This window comes from Bubalus kerabau, chromosome 23 (genome assembly GCF_029407905.1).
Source record: "Bubalus kerabau isolate K-KA32 ecotype Philippines breed swamp buffalo chromosome 23, PCC_UOA_SB_1v2, whole genome shotgun sequence".
Classification (NCBI taxonomy): Eukaryota; Metazoa; Chordata; class Mammalia; order Artiodactyla; family Bovidae; genus Bubalus; species Bubalus kerabau.
In genome coordinates, this window is record NC_073646.1 from 28,286,882 (window position 1) to 28,309,056 (window position 22,175).

The following is a 22,175-nucleotide window of genomic DNA, read 5'->3' on the forward strand; positions in this document are numbered from 1 at the left end:
ACTGAACTGAACTGATTTTGCCTTAGATTTATGCTTAGGTGTTTTATAGCTTTTTGGTGTTACAAATGGTGTCTTTCCTATTATCTTTTCTAATTAGATAATTAATCAGTCTTAGATGAATAAGAAATAAATAAGACTTTTATATATTGATTTTTCTCAATAAGATTAAGTTCAAATTATCAGTGAATGGTCCTGGGTTTTCATACTTACTGCACATTATGACTTTTTTGCCCATTGACTCTTCTTCCTCTTTAGTAGGAAATAGAATTTTGACTGGATGTTCCTCCTGCCAATCGTTTTTGCTCTTGGAGAGGCAAGAAAAGTTTTTTCTCTTTGAAATGGTTTCCACAGAGTTGGGCTGTGTGTTCTGGATACCTCAATTTACTCAGACTCACAGAGAAAATAATTGCATGGGGTTGATATATAATACTGGAATCTTGCATTATATTCACTTGAATAGAAAATAGATGAGCAGTAAAAGAAAAACTTGCCAAATATAGGAAATTCAGATTTCCTTCTAAAAGCTTATTTTAAGCTCTTTTCAATAAATGGAACTGGAGGGACATCTCTGGTGGTCCAGTGATCAGGAATCCACCTTCCAATGCAAGAGATGCAAATTCGATGGATTGCTGGTTAGGAAACTAAGATCCCACATGCTGTGGGGCAACTAAGCCCACAGGCAGCAATTATTGAGGCATCAAGCCACAACAAAGACCCAGCACCACCAAAAAAAAAAAAAAACCAAAAAAAGGAACTGGAAAATTATTTGTTCATATGGACAAAATGAAATTGGATTTCCTATTTCACCTAAGTAAAAAAAATTCAACTCTACACAAAGTAAGAAATTAAGTAACAGAAGTAAAAGAAGTATTTCAGAAGAATATATAGATTAAAAAAAGGAACTGGGAAATTTTTTGTTCATCTGGACAAAAATGAAATTAGGCTTCCTATTTCACACTGCACACAAAAAATTCAACTCTACATAAAGAGATTAAATGACAGAAGTAAAAGAAGTGTTTAAGAAGAATATATAGATAAAAAAGAGGAAACAAAATTATTACTATGGACAAAACTGAAATGGGTTTTCCTATTTCACACTGTCCACAAAAAATTCAACTCTACACAAAGTAAGAAATTAAATAACAGAAGAAGTATATGAGAAGAATATATTGATGAAAATAAGTTTTTCTAACTCTGGAGATTTCTTAAGCAAGTCACAGAAAAGGCTAATAATAAATTTGGTTGCATCAAACATAAGAATTTCTTCACAAGAGAAATGACAGTTATAATTAATAATAACTCATAGTTTGAATGTGAGTATCAGAAGAGATTATGTCTGTGAAAGTGACCTGTGAATCACCAGGCAAATGGTGGCTGTTTTTATTCTATCCCAACAAGGTGCCTTCTTTTCTCTTTAGATGGATTTGATGTTAGGAACATCCATTCACTCAAATTATTTCTAGTTTTGAAGCTTTGGTAATTAGAATTCCATGATAGGCGTTATCAATGGACAGGTTCTTAACATTCACCTTGGTTCCTAATAGTTGTACACAACCTACTCCTGGGAAGCTTGCAAAGGGCCTGAAGGGTTGTTGGTGAAGGGTTGATGGCTCAGACAGTAAAGAATCTGCCCGCAATGAGGGAGGCCTGGGTTTGATCCCTGGGTGGGAAAGAACCCCTGGAGAAGGGAATGGCAACCCATTCCAGTATTCTTGTCTGGAGAATCCCATGGACAGAGGAGCCTGGTGGACTATAGTCCATGGGTTTGCAAAGGGTTGGACACAACTGGTACAACTACACTTTGGTAGCTGCTACGGTGCTAAGAGCTGAAATACACCGAAGTGAAGCACAGGTCTTTGAATAGACTCTAGAGCTCCTAAATAGTTACATTAGCAAGATTCTGCTGGCACAATTGCTATCTCGATGGGGAGGAAGGATTCTTGGTGCTTCCTACTCTTCCCTCTTTCCAGAATTCTCTCCCTGGTCAAATCAATTTCCTAGGGGGAAGACCTCATACGAACCAGAGTGATTAGCAAGACACACAAGAATCTCTGCTCTCTGGAGCTTTTACATTCTAGCTGGGGAGTCAGAGAGTAGATAAACTAAATAAATATTTAATTTAATATAATGATGAATGTTAATGAAAAAACATCTGAGTATCTGTAGCAGATGCTGCAATTGCTCCATTCACATCCCATCAGCGCTTATCATTCTCATGCAAGCTGCCCAGGTTTCTAGCTGCCGGCACCTGCCTGCTGACAGGCTCTCTGTGGCTCCTGGAGCCTTCTCTGTCTTGGGGCAGGGCAGGTTGGAGGCACTAGAGAAGTAAGGCTTTCCAAGACAGCAGTTCTCCACTAATAGCTGATGTGGGTTGTGGATAAGAATATGGTCCCCTCTCCTCTTAAAAAAAAAAATTGTCTTTTGGCTACATCTCAGGGCATGTGGGATCTTAGTTCCCCAACCAGGAAGGGAGCCTGAAACCCCTGCATTGAAAGTAAAATCTTAACCTCTGGATCACAAGGGAAGCCCTGCAATCGCCCCCTTCTCTCAAGTGGATAACTCTGAGGCATGTTCTACTCTGGATTTCAGATTTCCTCAGCATATTAAACTCTGATTGTTCACAGAGGGAACTTGTTTTGTCTCACCACTTTTATGAGTTCTTTTCCCATCCCCATTTCTTCACCAGTGTTTCCTAGATCACCTTTCAGATAAATTACTTGCACTCGAATCCTTGTCTCAGGGTCTGTTTACAGTGGAACCAAGCTAAGATTTTGTCAAGAGTAGGACTAGGGGATGGGTGGGAGGGAATGGATAAAAGCCTATGTCTCTAGAAGCCCACCTGTGATCACCTGGTCAGGTGCACATCTAGATGGGTCATTAAGAAAGGCTCTGGGAGTTGGACAATCTTTCTATGATTTTTCCATTGGCCTTTAAAGTGGTCCCTTGGCCACTGTTCTGGGAAAGGAGGGTCTGTGATGGCCGAGCAACTTCCTGTGGTAATCAGAGTATGAAAGCCTTTCACGAAAAATAAACCCAGCTTATTTATTAAACTATGTCCCCACACCCTTGCTGGTATTTTCTCATCCTGAGCGGATGGCCATATTTGTTTTTCCTCAGCTCCCTTTCCTGCTAAAAAGTTCAGGCATGGTGTCATTTATTTATTGGTGTTTTTCTTTCCTTTCTGATTTTAAACATCATTCTTTTTTTGGTATGAAAGTTTTAAGTACAAAAATATGTAGAGAAGAAAATGAAAATCACCCTGTGGCAGATTAAAAGTTGATCACAATTTCTTTAACACATTGAGAGGTGAGATCTGTGCTCCCTCTCTTGGAGGTTGAGGTCCATGACTGCTTGACTAATAGAATATGGTGGAAGTGATTCTGTGACAGTTTCCAGATCAACACCTTAAGAGATTGGAAACTTTCCATTTTTATCTCTTGGAATATTCACCCTTGAAGTCTAACCACTCTGCTGTGAGTAGCCCGAGCCACATAGAGAAGCCACATGGAGGTCCTACAGATGACAGTCCCGACCAAGCTCCGTGCCTGCAGCCAGCATCAACTTCCAGCCATGGGAGTGATCTATTTTGAAAGTCCAGCCCAGCTGAGCCTTCAAGGACTCCAGCCCCACTCACGATCTGACTGCAGCTATCTGAGATTCCCTAGTGGGAAATGCTGGGGCTAGACAATACACAGCCCCATGATACAATGAGGGGATGCTGTTTCAGACTTATGGTTGCCAATGGGGAGGGGGTAGAGGGAAGGAAATGGACTGGGAGCTTTGGGATTAGCAGATGCAAGGTATTCTATGTATGTAAAACTGAGTCACTTTGCTGTCCACCAGAAGCAAATACAACACTGTAAATCAACTATATTTCAATTAAACAAATTTAAAAAAGAGAAGTTGCTGTTTGAAGTTGCTAAGATTTGGAGTAGTTTGTTGTGTGGCAATAGAGAAGAACAGACTCATTGTCCTGTGATCAGGCAACAAATGCCGTTAATGTTTTGGTTTTCCTACACACATGAATCTAAAAATTTTTTTAATGGTTTAATTAATTAATTAATTTTTGGCTATGCTGGGTCTTTGTTGTTGTGTATGGGCTTTCTCTGGGCTTCCCTGATAGCTCAATTGGTAAAGAATCCTCCTGCAATGTGGGAGACCTGGGTTTGATCCCAGGGTTGGGAAGATCCCCTGGAGAAGGAAAAGGCTACCCACTCTAGTATTCTGGCCTGGAGAATTCCATGGACTGTATAGGAGTCCATAGGGTCACAAAAAGTTGGATACAACTGAGCAACTTTCACTTCAGGGGCTTTCTCTAGTTGTAGCACACAACTAGAGATTTATTTATTTGGCTGTGCCGGGTCTTACTTGCAGCACTCATTTCCTTAGTTGAGGCATGTGTGATCTAGTCCCCTTACCAGGGATCAAACCTGGTCCCTCTGCATCATTGGATGTGCAGAGTCATAGCCACTGGACCAGCATGAAAGTCCCAAGATAAATTTTTGGAAGTGAAAATTCCTGGGCAAAAGCGTTTGAGACTTTTTTTTTTAAAGCAAAATAATATTCAAATATCACCAAATGTCCCCGTACCTGAGTTGTCCTTATTGATGGCCACACCTGGAGACAGCTCCTTGGGCGGGAAGGAGGGACATTTTGCAAACTGTGCTTCAGGGAGACACGTTCTGGGAGGCAGGTCCTCAGTCTATTCTTTGTTTTTCATAATGTTTTGGCCAACTCTAGAAGCAGGTGGGCAAACAAAGATAACTTTGGGATATTGACCTTGATGGTTTGAGCCAGGGAGCTGGGTAGGGAAGCAGCCCAAGCTGTGTGAACACAGCCTGGAGAGGAAGGTCAGGCGGGACTGAGTGTTCACTGAGCCTCCACCCTCTTCCTTTGAGTCTGACAGACTTCTGCCTCCTACTTCTCTTTTTCTGTCCTTCCTAGCTTTGGTAGCTTCCTTGAAGTGGCTCAGTGGTGCTTGCAGCCTCACGGTTCCTGCTGCCTCCAGCTATGAATCACAGAATCCTTCTACTAACAGGTGTGCCTGGAGCCGGGGGTCCTCCAGGGAGGTGGAGGGGAGTTTTTGAGTTTGTGAGTGGAGACAAAGGGTCCAGAATACTTAGGAGTGAGACTAGGGAAAGCCAAAGGGGATTGGAGGAAGGTGAAGGGATTCACGAAGTAGAGCTAGAATGAAATGGGATAACCATAGAAGCTTGGATAAATGACTCAGTTCATAGAGTATGCCCTGGATTTGGTTGGTCCCGTCTTCATGGATGAGGAGACTGAGGTGTAGAGAGGTGAAAAGACATATTGAAGAGTACACAGTAGATCTTGGCTTCTCTTCTCAGAGTGATTTTTTTCTTGGATTCTACCTCACCTCCTATTTGTCTCCTCTTTTCCAAGGACCCAGATATAAATGTTTGTTGAATGACTGACTGACTGAAATGATTCAAGTTCGTTTTCCTTTCTTGTCTGTGTTTTGTGGCATGTGAGTCAAAGAGGGGAAAGAAATGCTTGTGAGTTGCACAGGGAGGAAATTACCTAATGGAGTCTTTAGGAATGTACTGTTGGGCAAATCAGTGGAGTGGGAACCTAGGGTGGGGCTCAGAGAGGGGCTGAATGTACCTGTTGATGGAAATAATCAATAAACAAGAAAAGAGTGTTTTTTTTTGGTTTGTTTTTTGAGTCAAACTGAGAACTATAGCCCAGGAGACAGCTTCCTGAGAACTTGGAGGAACTGTTCCAGAGAAGCAGGGTTTGGGGCATAGTTTTATATCTTGTCAGAAGAAACCACATCAGACAAGTCAGAGATGCATTCTTTCGAGGTTTCAAAAGACATGAAAGCCAAACAGATCATCAGGTACACAGAAAGCTGGTATGGCCTTGGCACCTGGGAAGGAAGTCTTACCATCAAAGCAGGAACAGCATTGGCGTCCCAGGAAAGGAGGCATTTCATCTTTGTTTTTTTATTTTAAAATTTTTTAGTTTTGGCTTTGCTGGGTCTTCACTGCTGCATGCAGACTTTCTCTAGTTGTGGCAAGCAGGGGCTACTCTTTAGTTGTGGTCCGAGAGCTTCTCATTGTGGTGGTTTCTCTTGAGGCAGAGAACTGGCTCTAGGCTTCTGTGGTTGCTTCTGTGGTTGCAGCACATGGGCTTAGTTGCCCTGCAGCATGTGGGATCTTTCCGGACCAGGGGTCAAATCTGTGTCTCCTGGATCGAACCTCCTACTGGAAGATCTCCTGGAGGAGGACATAGCAACCTACTCCAGTATCCTTGCGAGAATCCCATGGACATAGGAGCCTAGTGGGCTACAGTTCATGGGATCACAAAGAGTCGGACACGACTCAAGTGACTTTGCATGCACAGAAGCCAGAATGACTTCCCATAGCTCAAGATATCAAAATTTCTTCCGTTATACCTGATATTGGTGTTCTAAGGCCAGGAGTCAGCAAACCGTAGTCTGGGGCGTAATGTGAGGACTCATCATGTGTTTTTGTACATGGGTCCCAGATGACTGTTTGGAGCCATGAGATCTAGATGAATATTTATAACTGATGACAAGGAACACTAACTTTAAATCTTGCAAAATTCCATCTGTCTCATCAGCAAAATTGTATTAAAAGAACTTTTACTCAATTATTCTATTTTGAATTTCCTTCATGAAAAATGCATTTTTTCTTTTCTTGAAAGTGAAAGTGTAGTTGCTCAGTTGTGTCCAGCTCTTTGTGACCCCTTGGACTGTAGCCAGCCAGGCTCCTCTGTCCATGGAATTTTCCAAGCAAAAATACTGGAGTGGGTTGCCATTCCCTTCTCCAGGGGATCTTCCTGACCCAGGGATCAAACCAGGGTCTCCCACATTGTGGACAGATTCTTTACTGTCTGAGACACCAGGGAAGCCCCTTCTTTTCTTATATAAATATATGCATAATTAGATTCCATTTGCCTCTTGGTCCACAAAGCCTAAAATATTTACTATTGAGCCCTTTATAGAAGGCTTCCCAAGTGGCGCTAGTGGTAAAGAACTTGTTTGCCAGTACAAGGTCCCTGCTTCAGGAAGATCCCTTGAATAAGAACATGGCAACCCACTCCAGTATTCTAGCCTGGAGAATCCCATGGACAGAGGAGCCTGGTGGGCTATAGTCCATGGGGTTGCAAAGAACTGGACACAACTGAAGGGACTTAGCATGTACCCCTTTATAGAAAGAGTGTGGTGACCTCTGCTCCAGGCTGGGACCTGGGGGGGACCCATCTCCATGTAGGGTTAAGGTGAATCCTGACAGGAATATGCTTGGGGCAAGAGAGCAGGCTGCTTTCTTTTTTTAATCTTTCTTATTTTTAAATTTAATATTCTTTGGCCAAGCTCTGTGGCATGTGGGATCTTAGTTCTTCAACTGGGGATGGAACCTGTGCCCCTGCATTGGAAGCACAGAGTCTTAACCACTGGACCACTAGGGAAGTCCCAGGCTGCTTTCTTAACTGTTTCCATATCACCTCCTGACTTCAACCCCCTTGTTCTCCCTCCAGCCTTGGCCTTATGTCATGGGTTCAACCTGGACACAGAAAAAGCAGTCATCTTCCAAAACAACGCAAGGGGCTTCGGGCAGAGCGTGGTCCAGATTCAGGGATCCCGGTAAGAGCTGCAGGGGCACTCCCTGCCCACACGCTTTCCCTCCAAGATTTAACATACCTAGCTAGGACATGGAAGCAACCTAGATGTCCATTGACTGATGAATGGATAAAGAAGATGTGGTAAATGTATACAATGGAATATTACCTAGAGCCTATTATACAGAGTGAAGTAAGTGAGAGGAACACATATCTTATATTAACACATACATATATGGAATCTAGAGAGACAGTTACTGATGAACTTATTTGCAGGGCAGCAAAGGAGATGAAGACATAAAGAACGGACTTGCGGACACAGCGAGGGAAGGCTAGAGTGGGATGATTAAGAGAGTAATGCTGAAACATGTGTATTACCATATGTAAGATAGACAGTGGGGATTTGCTGTGTGACTCAGGGAACTCAGACGGGGGCTCTGTGACCACCTAGAGTGATGGGATGTGCTGAGAGGTGGCAGGGAGGTTAAAGAGGGAGGGGACATATGTATACCTATGGCGGATTCCTGTTAATGTATGGCAGAAACCAACAAAATAATATAAAGTAATTATCCTTCAATTAAAAAAAAGCAACATACCTGAAAAAAATAGAAATTTCCTTGATTTGCTTTTTTTCTTAATTTATCAGAGTCATAAATTCAAAAGATATGAAAGAGTGTGATAGAAAACCTCTTCCTCCCTCTCATCCCCCAGTTCCCTCCCCAGCAGGGTCCCTGGTAAGTGGTTTCTTGTGTGTTCTTTCAGAGGTGTTATACACTGCATAGACCACATTTTTCTAACATTTTATTGACAATCGGCCACTCCACCCCCTACTTGCCATTTATTACTATTACTATTATTGTGATTATTATTTTCTAATACTTAAATTTTCTATTGGAGTATAGCTGATTTGCAATGTTGTGCTGGTTTCAGATGTACAGCAAAGTGGTTTGGTTATACATGTACATATATTCATTATTTTTGAGATTCTTTTCCCATATAGGTTATTACAGAAAATTGAGTAGAGTTCATTGTACTATATACCATAGGTCCCTGTTTTGGTTATCTAATTTATATACAGCAGTGTATGTGTATTAATAGTAAATTCCTAATTTATCTCTCCCGCTTACATTTCCCCTTTGGTAACATAAGTTTGTTTTTGAAATCAGTGAGTCTGTGTCTGTTTTGTAAGTTCATTTTTATACCTTTTTTTTTCTTAACTGGATTCCACATATGAGTGATATTGTATTTTTTTTTTCCTGACTTACTTCACTTAGTAAGACAATCTGTAGTCATTTATTATTTATGGCAGCTCTGGAGCACAGTAGCAGAACAGGGAGGCTGGGATACAGACACTAGAGCCTGCAAAGCCTAAAATATTTACTTTTACAAAAATAATATTTATGGAAATGATGTCATTTTTCGAGAGAAAATTTGCCAGCTTCTGCTCTAAACTGTCTTCTGCAATTTTTTTTTAAAAATTAGCAGAGCTTGCTGATTTTACTGAGTAAGTATATGAAGAGCTTCCTTGTTCTTTTTTATGCTGACATCATATTCTATTTTTATTATTATCTATTATTTGGAAATACTGTACTTTACTCTTTTGTTACCTTTAAATCTCTTCTGAGCAGACATTGGATTGTTTCCAAACTTTTGCTCTATAAACAATGCTGGCATTTTGTACATGAGCAAGTATATTTCGGAAGTAAATTCCTAAAACTAGGATCGCTGGATCCAAGGGTACATGTGCATATGTAATTTTAATAGATTTTTCCAGATTACCTTCTATGATGGTGGCAACACGTTGCACTCACACCAGAAATTTGTGCAAACACTTACTTCCCCACCAATTAGCCAACCCAAAGTGTTAGCAAACTTAACGATCTTTGTAAATCAAATAGGGAAGAAATGATACCTCAATTTAGTTTTAAATTGCATTTCTTCTTTTAAGAGAGATTTATTTCCTTTTCTGTGAACACCTTTTTTCCTCCTTATCTGTGGCCCATTTTTCTCTTTTTTTTTTCCCTTCTTGATTTGTGGGAGATATAACTACTGAGGAAATAGTCTGGGTGTTCATCTCCGTCCCCCAGTTTATCATTTATTTTTTGACTTTGTTTTTGGTAGTAGATCACATACAGAAATTTATTTTAAATGACTGTTGGGGGGACTTCCCTGGCAGTCCAGTGGTTAGGACCCTGAGCTTCTGTGGCAGGGGACACGGGTTTGACCCTTGGCTGGTGAACTAGGATCTCAAATGCCTTGTGGCATGATCAAAAATAAAAACAAAAAAACTTGTGGGGTTGACTGTATTCATTTAAAAATGACTTCTGGATATATTATGTCCTCCTTAGAGGGACTCTTCTCACTCCAAGATTAAACATTTTCCTATTTAAAAAAATTGGAAAAAAAGTTTTGGCTGTGCCATATTGCAGGCAGAATCTTAGTTCCCTGACCAGGAATTGAAGCCATGCCCTCTACAGTGGAAGTGCAGAATTTTAACCACTGCGCTGCCAGGGAAGTCCCCAGACATTTTCCTGTTTGGGAACTGTACATGGACTAACTCATTTAATCATGATAACTTTGAGGTAGGTACTACTGTTCTCTGTATTTTAGAGGTGAGAACATTGAAGAATAATAAGGTAATTAAATCAGTCCTTCAAGGTCACACAGGAAGTAAGGGTGGGACTAAATTTTTATTTTAGACAGTAAAACTCCAAGGCCTCTATTCCTTTCCACTCTGCAATATTGCATTCTTGCCTGACACAGGAAGAGGGAAATGCTTTCAAGTTAGGAAAGTAGACTGTCTACCTTCACAATTTAGAAATTCTTGAACTTACTGAAGTGACCCTTGGGACCATAAATTCAAATGACTGGATTACGAGAATATTCACAATAAACAAACAATGGGTAAAAAATAAATTCCTCATTTTTTCTTTGCTGAGTCTTCTTCCTGTTGGGGAGAGGTGGGGAATCCCTGTGAGGGTGGCTCCCCACTTATCCTGAGTGGCAGAACTTCCATCATTGGTCTCCTCCCCAGTTGTCATTGTGTCCTCTTATCTGTTTCCCTCCAGGCTGGTGGTTGGAGCCCCCCAGGAGGTAAAGGCTGCTAATCAAACAGGCGGCCTCTACCAGTGTGACTACAGCACGGGCAGGTGTGAGGCCATCCCCCTGCAGGGTGAGTCATCGCTGCCCCGGCCCGGCCCAGGGCTAGGACTCCACCTCTGCACACACCTGGACTTGTCAGGCCTTTGTCCTGGGGTCTGTGGCGGGGGACTCAGGGGGGCAGCTCCTCGGCCTCTGAGCTGTATGCAATCACTCTCAGGCTCCCCTCTCCTTGTCCCTTTCTATGACCTACGTACCTCTTTGGATCTGTCAGACCTCCAAATCTCCCAGGTTGAGGTGACCCCTGTCCAACTCTTGTTTAGTCGCTAAGTCATGTCCAACTCTGGAGACCCCATGGACTGTAGCCTGCCAGGCTCCTCTGTCCATGGAATTTCCCAAGCAGGCATACTGGAGTGTGTTGCCATTTAGTCCTCCAGGGGATCTTCCTGATCCAGGGATCAAACCCCGGTCTCCAGCATTGGCAGGCAGACTCTTTACCACTGAGCCGCCAGGAAAGCCCAAGCAGCTCTTACAGAGCCCCTTCCATCCCCCAAGGCTGACCATGTGTATATCTGTCCTCTCAGTTCCCCCAGAGGCTGTGAACATGTCCCTGGGCTTGTCTCTTGCATTTGCTGCCAACCCTTTCCGGCTGCTGGTGAGTTGCCTTGGGTCATGGGAGTGTTCTGAGGGAAGGAGTTGAGGGCCCAAGGCTGCTGAGCCTGGGGTCTTGATGGGTGGAGAGGCTGGGTTGAAAGGACAGGGAGCAGAGACAGCCCCTGTTTCCCTGCCCCCTAGGCCTGTGGCCCCACAATGCACCAAATTTGCAAGGAGAACACCTATGCAAATGGCTTTTGCTTCTTGTTTGGATCCAATCTACTCCAGCAACCCAGGAGGATCCCAGAGGCCCTCAGAGGTGGGTACAGAGAAGCAGTATGAGACTGGAGGGCCCTGGGCAGGACTGGGCTGAGGGACTCATAGTCTGGGGGATTATTTACAAATCTTGGTGCAGAAGGGTGAGGAAACTGGGTTCCAGTGTTTCTCTTCAATTTTCACTCTTAAATATTCCAGAAGAAAATTATTTATTTTTGGCTGTGCTGGGTCTTCATTGCTGGTCGGGGGGTTTTTCCTAGCTGCAGTGAGTGAGGGCTAGTCTCTAGTTGTGGGGCTCAGGCTTCTCATTCTAGCAGCTTCTCTGTTTCGGAGTATGGGCTCTAGCACACGTGGGCTTAGTAGTCGTGGCGTATGGGCTTGCTTGCCCCGCGGCATGTGGAAACTTCCTGCCCCAGGGTTCGAACCCAAGTCCCACTGGGAGGTCGGATTCTTAACCACTGGACCACCAGGGAAGACTGCAAATTATTTCTTATTCTTCTATGAGGTAGCTGTGATAACTCTACTTTCCCTGCCTTGAGCAGAATGAACTAAAGTTTCCCACGCCACTTTGTCCCATGTTTTTCTTTAGCTAGGCGCATGGTTTTCATCTTGTCTACCTTTCATTCTCATTGCTCAGCAGACAGCTGATTTAAAAAAAAAAAAAAATGAACCCGAGTCTCTTGTGCTTACAGTTTCTTTTCCTTTTCCCCCAGGGTGCCCTGAGCAAGACAGTGACATTGCCTTTTTGATTGACGGCTCTGGTAGCATCGACCCAATAGACTTTGAGCGGATGAAGAGGTTTGTCTCAACTGTGATGAGTCAATTCCAAAAGTCCAAAACCTTGGTGAGTGCAAATGGGTAGGTTAGGGAACAGCCTTGCCTATGGCGGGTCCTGTCCTACTTCCTGTCCAGATGGTGCCAAATTGCCAGTTGATCAGCATTTTCTTTCATGATTTGCTGTCTTGCTCTGACTGGATGCAGCTTCAGCCTTCTTCCAGCCCTCTGTAAAGTAGGCACAGTAATTGATAGGGGTTGGCGTGGGACATGAAACCCATATGTCATCTCTGGCTAAGTTCTAGTGCTGAGAAGTGGGAGCTGATGGCCAATCGCTGTCCTCCTGGTGAGGCAGAAGGGCTGGGATGGGGCAGAATTTGGAGGAATTTGGAGCCTGGAGTATTTCAGGATTTATGGAGAGCTTTCTGGGAGATAGCTAAGTGGGAGGAGGGGTGCCTGCTCCAGTCTAACACCAGGTGCCTGTTCCCAGTTCTCTCTGATGCAGTACTCCGACGACTTCCAGACTCACTTCACCTTCAATGATTTCAAGAGAAACCCTGTCCCAGAATTACTGGTGAGGCCAATAAGACAGCTGTTCGGGAGGACGCACACGGCCACGGGGATCCGCAAAGTAGTGTAAGCTCTTCCCTCTTTGCTTAGGATGAAAGGAGGAGTTTTTTTTTGGTTTTTTTTTTGGCTGAGCTTTGCAGGATAAAGGGGTATTGTTCAGAAAGGGCTGGGGTAGAGGGTATTTCCAGTGGATGGGGCGGTTTGAGTTAGGTGTGGAGAAGGGACTGTGCCTGGTATGTTCATGACATACAAATTGTGAGTAAAGGTGAGAGTAAGGGCTTCTCTGGTGGCTCAGTGGTAAAGAACCCGCCTGCCAATGCAGGAGGCATGGGTTCCATCCCTGGGTCAGGAAGATCTCCTAGAGAAGGAAATGGCAACCCAGTCCAGTGTTCTTGCCTAGGAAATCCCTGGACAGAGGAGCCTGGCGGGCTATAGTCCGTGGGGTTGCAAAGAGCTGGACACGACTGAGCGACTAAGCAACAACAACAAAGCAGGGGTTAGGGGGAGAGAGGGCAAGGCTGGAGGGAGTGTAGAAAGATCAGATGAGGCCAGGTTAGCAAGGCAACTGAAAAGCCAATGGATCCATTGACGTTTTCAGCAGTGGGGAGATGTACCCATATCTTGTTTTGGAAAGTTCCCTCTGATCTGTATATATGTGTGTGTGTGTGTGTGTGTGTGTGTTTAGAGGCAAGGGTAGGGGTTGAGACAAAAGTGCAGGAAGATGAGCTGGAGAGCCAGCAGGAGAGGTGTGATGAAGGCATAAATAAGCTATGAACTTTTTAATTTAGAAGGAATAATACTCAATTTAAAAAATCAGCCTATGCCAAAGAATATAAAAGCAATGAAGGCTTCTTTTCCTTCCACTTTCCTGTTCTTCTGCTGCCCTTCCAGATCTTGGGGCATCTACAGCTCAGGGTTTGTCCCAGGGGAGCCCAAGCACCTTCTAGACAGAGTCCAGTTGCATCTGTAACTGCTGATGTTCCTTCCCTGGTATTAGGTGCATCTCTCTGTCTGCTCGAATTTGACTTTTCTCTCCTTTACCCTGGATAGAAGAGAACTGTTTCACAGCAGCAGTGGAGCCCGGAATCATGCCATTAAGATCATGATTGTCATCACAGATGGGGAAAAATATCTCGATCCTTTGGAGTATAGTGATGTCATCCCTGAAGCTGATAGAAAAAAGATCATTCGCTACGTCATTGGGGTAGGAAATGTGGCTCTCTGACTTGATACTTGGGTGGGTTTCTACTCAAACACATCCTCCGTTGAACTTGCAAGCATCAATAAAGTCAAAATGAGGCCAGGGTAATCTCTGCTAGCACAGATGCACCTGTCTCAGCGAACTGCTGTTGCAATGATGTATAACAAATGATCCCAACATTCAGTGGCTTAAAACTGTAAGTGAGTCTGTCGGTCAGGCTGGGCAGTTTTTCTGGTCCCAGCTGGACTCACTCACGGGTCTGTAGTCAGCTGCAGGCTGGTTGGTGGCTCTGCTGATCTTGACTGGGCTCTCTCCATGTCTGAGGGTTGCCATGTGTGTCTCCTGGGGCTGGGGTAACTTGATGCTTCTGTTGCATGTGTCTCTTCCTCCAGTGGGCTAGCTGGGCATGTTCTCACGGTGAAAGCAGAGGGAAAAAAGAGCAAGTAGGAATGTTGCAAGCATTTTTTCAAGCTTCTGTTTGTATCACATGGGATAACATCCAAGAGCTAAAGCAATACAAGTGGCAGAGCCCAGAGACGATGAATGGAGCAGAATACTCTTTCAGGAGGAGGAGGGCACAGCAAAGCTTTGAGGAAAGGGCTTGGATACAGGAAGGGGTAAAGGGCTGGGAGCATCAGTGTCATCAAACTACTACAGTATCTTGTATGACATAGAAAGATGTATTATCTGGGGTCCCTGGCTTGGCAAGTGGGAAACAACTTCATATGAAGGAGAAAGCTCCCTGCCCTCTAAAGAGAGGTCAGTTCCATGCCAGGAGGCATGGCACAGCAAATGGGCCAAAGGCTGAATTTCAGCCCCAATTTCCCCCTTGACAGAATGTACAGTGTACAACCTGCTCCACCGTACCTGGCAGCCCTGTCCCGGGGGCCTTCTGGTACATTCCTTCCTTGGACAGATATTTTCAAATTCTTTTCCTGTAGAATTTTCTTTGCTGGTGGAGAGTGCTACTTCCAGAAATTGTCTGATTCGACCTCTGTTTTTTGGTAACAGGTGGGAGATGCTTTTAGGAGTAGGAAATCTCTAAAGGAGCTCGATACTATTGCATCTAAGCCCCCTGCTGACCACGTGTTCCAGGTGAATAACTTCGAAGCTCTGAAGACCATTCAGAACCAGCTTCAGGAAAAGATCTTTGCGATTGAGGGTAAGCTAAGGTTTTGTAGTCCTAGAGCAGCCCCAAAGGCAGCCCCTTACCCCCAAACACGTATTTCCCTCTAGAAACAAGGACCTCCTAGCCCTTGGCATTCTGACCCTCATCATCAACTCTCTTCTTCCTCCAGTTCTCAACAACTCTGGCCTCTCGCTCCATTTCTTTGAAAGATCTAATTTTGCAAGTCTTGCCTACAGGCTGCAAAATTAGAGGGTGGGGGAGACAAATCCCATATGGTATTTTCCCCAACTTTGGATGTGTTGCCAACATTTGTCTGTTTGGTTCACTGCTGTATCTCCAGTGCTTAGAATAATGTCTGGTGCATAAAGCATGTTCAATAAATGTTTGTTGAAGGAAAGAATTTAAAAATTGGGGGAATGTTCACATACAGTCCGAATTTATGGTTTCTCTTGAAAATTTGGAAGATTAGACACCTTGAACACTGTATACCCACTGGACAAAAAATAGTTGGAACCAAATAGCCACCATCCCTTTAAAAGGGGCATATGCGGCCTTCCTTGGTGGTCTAGTGGTTAAGACTCCATGTTCCCAATCTTGGGAGCCAGGGTTTGATCCCTGGTCAGGGAACTGGATCCTGTATCCATATCTAAGACCCAGTGCAGCTGAATAAATAAAAATAAATATTAAAAAGGGGCCACATGCCAACAACGGTCCATATAGTCAAAGCTATGGTTTTTCTAGTAATCGTGTGAGAGTTGGATCATAAAGAAGGCTGACCACCAAAGAATTGATGCTTTTGAATTGTGGTGCTAGAGAAGACTCTTGGGAGTCCCTTAGACAGCAAGGAGATCAAACCAGTCAATCCTAGAGGGAATCAACTCTGAAAATTCACTGAAGGATTGATACTGAAGCTGAAACTCTAATACTTTGACCACCTGATGCGAAGAGCTGACTCATTGGAAAGACCCTGATGCTGGGGAAGATTGAGGGCAGGAGAAAGGAGTGACAGAGGATAAGATGGTTGGAGGGCATCACAGACTCAACGGACATGAATTTGAGCAAACTCCAGGAGATAGTGAAGGACAGGGAAACCATAAATTGTGGTGCAATTTATGGGGGTGCAAAGATTTGGACACAACTTAGTGACTGAACAACAGCAATATGGCTAGATAAGCAACAAAGATATAAATTATAGCTATTATCTTGTAATAACCTATAAAGGAGTATAATCCACGAAAATACTGAATCACTATGCTGTTCACCTGAAACTGACATTAATATTGTAGATTAACTGTAACTTAAATGAAAAACAAAAGCATAACAGAGGAAATGTAAAAATAAGGGGAGTGGGTTGTATGGCTCTCATCTGAGGCTCCTTTTGTCTGGTTGCTATAGCATTTGAGTTTCCAGCCCCTGTTCTCGGTTCTTCTGCTTTCTTTAATGTAGAGTGTTCTTTTCCTCACAGGCACGCAGACAGGAAGCACCAGTTCCTTTGAGCATGAGATGTCTCAGGAAGGTTTCAGTGCTGCCTTCACCTCCGTAAGTGGCCTTTTGTTTAATTGGAGTTGAGGGCTGAGACAAAGCAGGAGAAGTGGTGCAAAGGTTTGGGGGCTATTCTCTGTGATGGGTACCTGTTGGGAGGTACATCTTTTTTTCTTTTTTTAAAATTGAAGTATGGTTAATTTACAGTGTTGTAGTAATTTCTGGTCTACCGCAAAGTGATTCAGTTCGCTCTCTCATATATATATATATATATATATATATTTATTTATATTCTTTTTCATATTCTTTCCCATTATAGGCTATAATAAGATATTGAATACAGTTCCCTGTGCTATACAGTAGGACCTTGTTGTTCATCTGTTTTATATATAGTAGTGTGTATCTGTAAATCCCAATTTCCTAATTTATCCCTTCTCCCTCTTTCCTCTTTGGTAATCATAAATTTGTTTTCTATGTCTGTGAGTCTGTTTCTGCTTTGGAAACAAGTTCAGTGGCATCAGTTAAAAGCTAATTTCTTTATGTTTGATTGTGCTGGGTCTTCATTGCTGCACAAGGGCTTTCTCTACTTGTGGTGAGCGGGGGCTACTCTGAGAGCAGGGGCTACTCTCTAGTTGCAGCGCACAGGCTTCTCATGGCAGTGGCTTCTCTCGTTGCAGAGCATGGGCTCTAGGCGCATGGGCTTCAGTACTTGAGGTGCACGGGCTTAGTTGCTCTACAGTATGAGGGACTTTTCCAGACCAGGGATTGAACTTGTGTCCCCTACATTGGCAGGAGGATTCTTAACCACTGACCACCAGGGAAGTCCCAGATACCTTTTCAAGTTAGTATTTTCATTTCTTTTGGATATTTACCCAGAAGTATGATAGCTGGGATCATAGTAGTTTTAACTTAAAAATTTTGAGGAGCCTCCTTACTCTTTTCCGTAGTGGCTGTACCAATTACTTTTCCACCAACTGTGTATAAGTTTTCCTTTTTCTTCACACCCTCAGCAACACGTATTTCTTCTGTTTGTGATGACAGCCATCCCAGCAGGTGTGAAGTGATAGCTCATTGTGATTTTGGTTTGCATTTCCTTGATGATTAGTGATGTTGAGCATTTTTTTTCATGTACGTCTTAGCCATCTGTATGTCTTCCTTGGAAAAATGTCTTTTCAGATCTTCTGCTCATTTTAAAGTCAGGTTTTAAAACAAACTTTTGAGTTGTATGAGTTCTTTATATATTTCGGTATTAACCCAAATATGGATATATGATATATGATTTGAAAATATTTTCTCCTGCTCTATAGGTTACCTTTTAATTTTGTTGTTGGTTTCCTTTGCTATGCAGAAGCTTTTTAGTTAATATAGTCTCACTGCTTATTTTGTTTTTGGTGTTAAGTTCAAACAATCATCACCAAGACTGATGTCAAGGAGATTACTACCTATGTTTTCTTCTTGGCGTTTTATGATTTCTGACCTTATGTTCAAGTCTTTTATCCATTTTGAATTGATCTTTATGAATAGTGTAAAATAGTGGTCCAGGTTCATTCTTTTGCATGTGGCTGTCTAATTTTACCAAAACCATTTATTGAAGAGACTATCCTTTTCCCTCTGTATATTATTCTCTCCTTTGTTGTAAATTCACTAAGTCATGCCCAACTCTTTTGTGACCCCATGGACTTTAGCCTACCAGGCTCCTCTGTCCATGATATTTCCCATATAAGAATACTGGAGTGGATTCCCATTTCCTTCTCTAGAGGATCTTCCCAACTCAGGGATTGAACCCATGTCTCCTGCACTGCAGGCAGACTCTTTACCACTGAGCTGTCAGGGAAGCCCACAATACATAAGAACAACATATGTATGGGTTTATATACATACATATATAAACAGCTCTCTATTCTGTTCCATTGACTTATGTGTCTATTTTTATGACAATATTATACTGTTTTGATTACTATAGCTTTGCCATATAGTTTGAATCCAGAAAGTGTGATGCCTCTAACTTGTTCTTTTTCTCAAAACGCTTTGGTTATTTGGGATCTTTTGTGATTCCATACAAATTTTAGGATTGTTTGTTCTATTTCTGTGAAAAATGCCATTGGGATTTTGATGGCACTGAACCTCTAGATTTCTTAATCTTATTCTACCTTCTTTCCCAGGATGGTCCCTTGCTGGGTGCTGTGGGGAGCTTTGACTGGGCTGGTGGAGCCTTTCTGCATACATCAAAGGATAAAATCACCTTCATCAATACAACCAGGATAGATTCAGACATGAATGATGCTTATTTGGGTAAGTAGAGAGGGCAGAGTTATTTTAAGAAGGGGTCAGGATATGGCATAATTCAACCAGTGTAGATGTCCTTGGATCTTTCACAGGCTCTTGGGATAGGTTTAAAGACAGAAATATCAAAACCTCATTTTTAATTATGCTAACGAAGAGGAATGGGCTTCCCTGGTGACTTAGAGGTAAAGAATCTGCCAATGCAGGAGATTCGGGTCCAATCCCTGGGTTGGGAAGATCCCCTGGAGAAGGAAATGGCAACCCACTCCAGTATTCTTGCTTGGAGAATCCCATGGACAGAGGAGCCTGGTGGACTACAGTTCATGGAGTCAAAAACAGCTGGATATGACTTAGTGACTAAACAATAACACCACTACCAACAACAGCAAATGAAGAGGAATAGAGTGCCGGGTTCAGTTACCCCAATCTCACAACCACGGGCAGCCCCATTGCCCCTACTCACGGGACAGTCCTGTTGGTGGGGGCAGGGTCTCTGAGGGAAAGCACTTTCTCCTCTTAATTCATCATCTTCAGGTTATGCTGTCGAAGTCACCTCGCGGAACCGGGTGCAAAACCTGTTTCTGGGAGCACCTCGATATCAGCACATTGGCCTGGTGGTGATATTCAGACAGAATGCAGGTGTTTGGCAGAAAAGCACTGAAATCAAGGGAAGCCAGGTGAGTGCTGAGTGTGTGGGGCACAGATGTACCAACAGAAGTACCCTGGGGACTGAGGGCTTCCAGGATGGGCATCACCAGGTGCCAATGGGGCAGAGTTTTGTTTTTTTTTTTTTTAAACTTTTTGTTTTGTATTGGAGTATAGCTGATTATCAATATTGTGATAGTTTCAGGTGGACAGCAAAGGGACTCAGCCATACATATAAGGTGTGGCAGAGGTTTGTAAAGCAGATTCCAGAGGACTTTAAGCTAGAGAGCAGTGGGACCAACTTTGGGACAAACTTGCATTTGAGAATATCGTGTCCTCACTTTTCTGATAATAGTAAATACCAACACTTGACCTGTCCAGAGCTCTCTACAAGTCTATCTGTACACAAAACTGGCATTTGACCAGTCCATAACCAGGATGAGCTTCCTTGATGGTTCAGATGGTAAAGAATCTGCCTGTAATGCAGGAGACCCAAGTTCGATCCTTGGGGTCGCAAAGAGTGGGACATGACTGATTAACACTTTCACTTTTTCTAACAAGTAAACCATATTAGTTATTAAAATATTGAAATAATTCTATATCTGTCAATAAATAGCTGCTTCATTGAGACGTCCTCCCCCTTCTCTCTCCCCACCCCCACCATGCACTCTGGTCCCCTCACCCTGTACTCTTTGAACTTCGCCATAATCTAGCAACTATGACGTCAGATACGACCTGATTCAGAAGACTTCTAGGACCCACTTCAGCTAAGCCTGTGGTTGCTGCCTGAGCAGTCCTAGGAATTCAATATTTTGAATATCACCCCTGCAAAAACTGTTTTTAAGAAAGTGTTAGCAACTTGAATTCAGCAATCTATAAAAAGAATAATACATCATGACCAAGTGTGGTTTATCCCAGGAACACAGGGCTTGTTCAACAATGTTGCAGAAATGGGCCAACTGATTCTAAAGTTCATATGAAAATGCAAGAGACTCACAGTAGCCAAAATAATCTTGAAAAAGAAGAATTAAGTTGGAGGAGTCACAGTTTCCAATTTGAGGCTTACTTTAAAGTTACAGTAATCAAGACAGGATGGTACAGCTAAGGACAGACCTATAGATCAATGGAATAGAACTGAGAGTTGAGAAATAAGCCCATATAACTATGGCCAGTTGATTTTCAACAAAGGTATCAAGTTCATTCACTAAGGAAAAAAAGATTTTCAACAAAGATGGTGGGTTAACTGGATATCCACATGCAAATGGATAAATTTGGATCCTTACCTTACAATATACAAAAACTTAAAATGGATCAAAAACCTAAACTAATACAATTATGTAAAGTTTAAAAATAAAATAAAATTAAAAAAAAATAAAATAAAGAGAAAAAAAAAACCTAAATGTAAGAATAAAAGCTATAAACCTCTTAGAGGGATTCTTAGGTGAATTTCTGTAACCTTAGATTTGGCAATGAGTTTTTGAATATTCCACCATAAACACAAGCAAATATAAAATAGGTAAGCTGGACTTCATTAAATTAAAAACCTTTGAGCATCAAATTGCACTGTAAAGAAAATGAAAAGAATGGGAGAAACTATTTATAAGTCATATATCTGATAAAGATCTGGTATTTAGAATATATAAAGAACTTTTACAATTCAACAATAAAAAGACAACCTCATTTAAAAATGGGCAAAGGATTCAGATAGATATTTCTTCAGATAAGATATACAAATGGCCAATAAAAACATGAAAAGATGCTTGACATTACTAGTCATTGGGGAAATGAAAGTCAAAACCACAATAGAGACAGCACTAGAAAGGCTATTTAAAAGAAAAAAAAAACATGAAAAATAACATATGTTGGTGAGAATGTGGAGAGATTGAAACCTTCGTACTTTGCTGCTGGGAATGTAAAATAATACAGCTGCTATGGAACACAGTTTGGCAGTTTAAGTTAACTATAGATTTACCATTGCTGTTGTTTAGTTGCTCAGTCATGCCTGACTCTTTTGCGACCCCATGGACTGTAGCCTGCCAGGTTTCTCTGTCCATGGGATTTCCCAGGCAAGAACACTGGAGTGGGTTACCATCTCCTTCAGAGGTTCCTCTCAACACAGGGATTGAATCCCCATCTCCTGCATTGGCAGGTGGATTCTTTACCACCGAGCCACTGGGGAAGCCCCTAGATTTACAATATGACTCAGAAATTTTGCTCCTAGGTGTATACCCTTTCCCAGGATGAAAACAGTTGTTCAAACTAAAGCTTATACATGAATGTTCATAGCAGCATTATTCATAATAGTTAAAATGTGGAAGGAACCTAGATGTTCATCAACTCATGAATAGATAAACAAAATGGGGTGTATCACGTAGTGGAATACTATTTAGCCATAAAAAGTATGAAGTGTTGATACATGCTACAACATGGATAAACTTTGAAAATGTTATGCTAAATTTAAAAACCCAGCCACAAAAGACCACATATTGTATGATTTAATTCACCTGAAATGTCCAG

The 22,175-nt window shown here is 42.4% G+C and overlaps 1 protein-coding gene across 1 annotated transcript in view; it reads left to right on the forward strand.

Annotated features, from left to right (window-relative positions):
* The first annotated feature begins 4,952 nt into the window (after positions 1-4,952).
* ITGAM (integrin subunit alpha M) overlaps positions 4,953-22,175 on the forward strand; it is a 37,261-nt gene continuing 20,038 nt past the window's right edge. The window contains exons 1-12 of the mRNA XM_055562046.1: positions 4,953-5,038; positions 7,525-7,630; positions 10,674-10,777; positions 11,289-11,359; positions 11,500-11,617; positions 12,288-12,418; positions 12,839-12,984; positions 13,969-14,122; positions 15,131-15,281; positions 16,714-16,787; positions 18,893-19,022; positions 19,548-19,690. Of these exons, the coding sequence (XP_055418021.1) occupies positions 5,011-5,038; positions 7,525-7,630; positions 10,674-10,777; positions 11,289-11,359; positions 11,500-11,617; positions 12,288-12,418; positions 12,839-12,984; positions 13,969-14,122; positions 15,131-15,281; positions 16,714-16,787; positions 18,893-19,022; positions 19,548-19,690 (1,356 nt within the window). The 5' untranslated portion in view covers positions 4,953-5,010. The remainder of the gene's footprint in view (positions 5,039-7,524; positions 7,631-10,673; positions 10,778-11,288; positions 11,360-11,499; positions 11,618-12,287; positions 12,419-12,838; positions 12,985-13,968; positions 14,123-15,130; positions 15,282-16,713; positions 16,788-18,892; positions 19,023-19,547; positions 19,691-22,175) is intronic.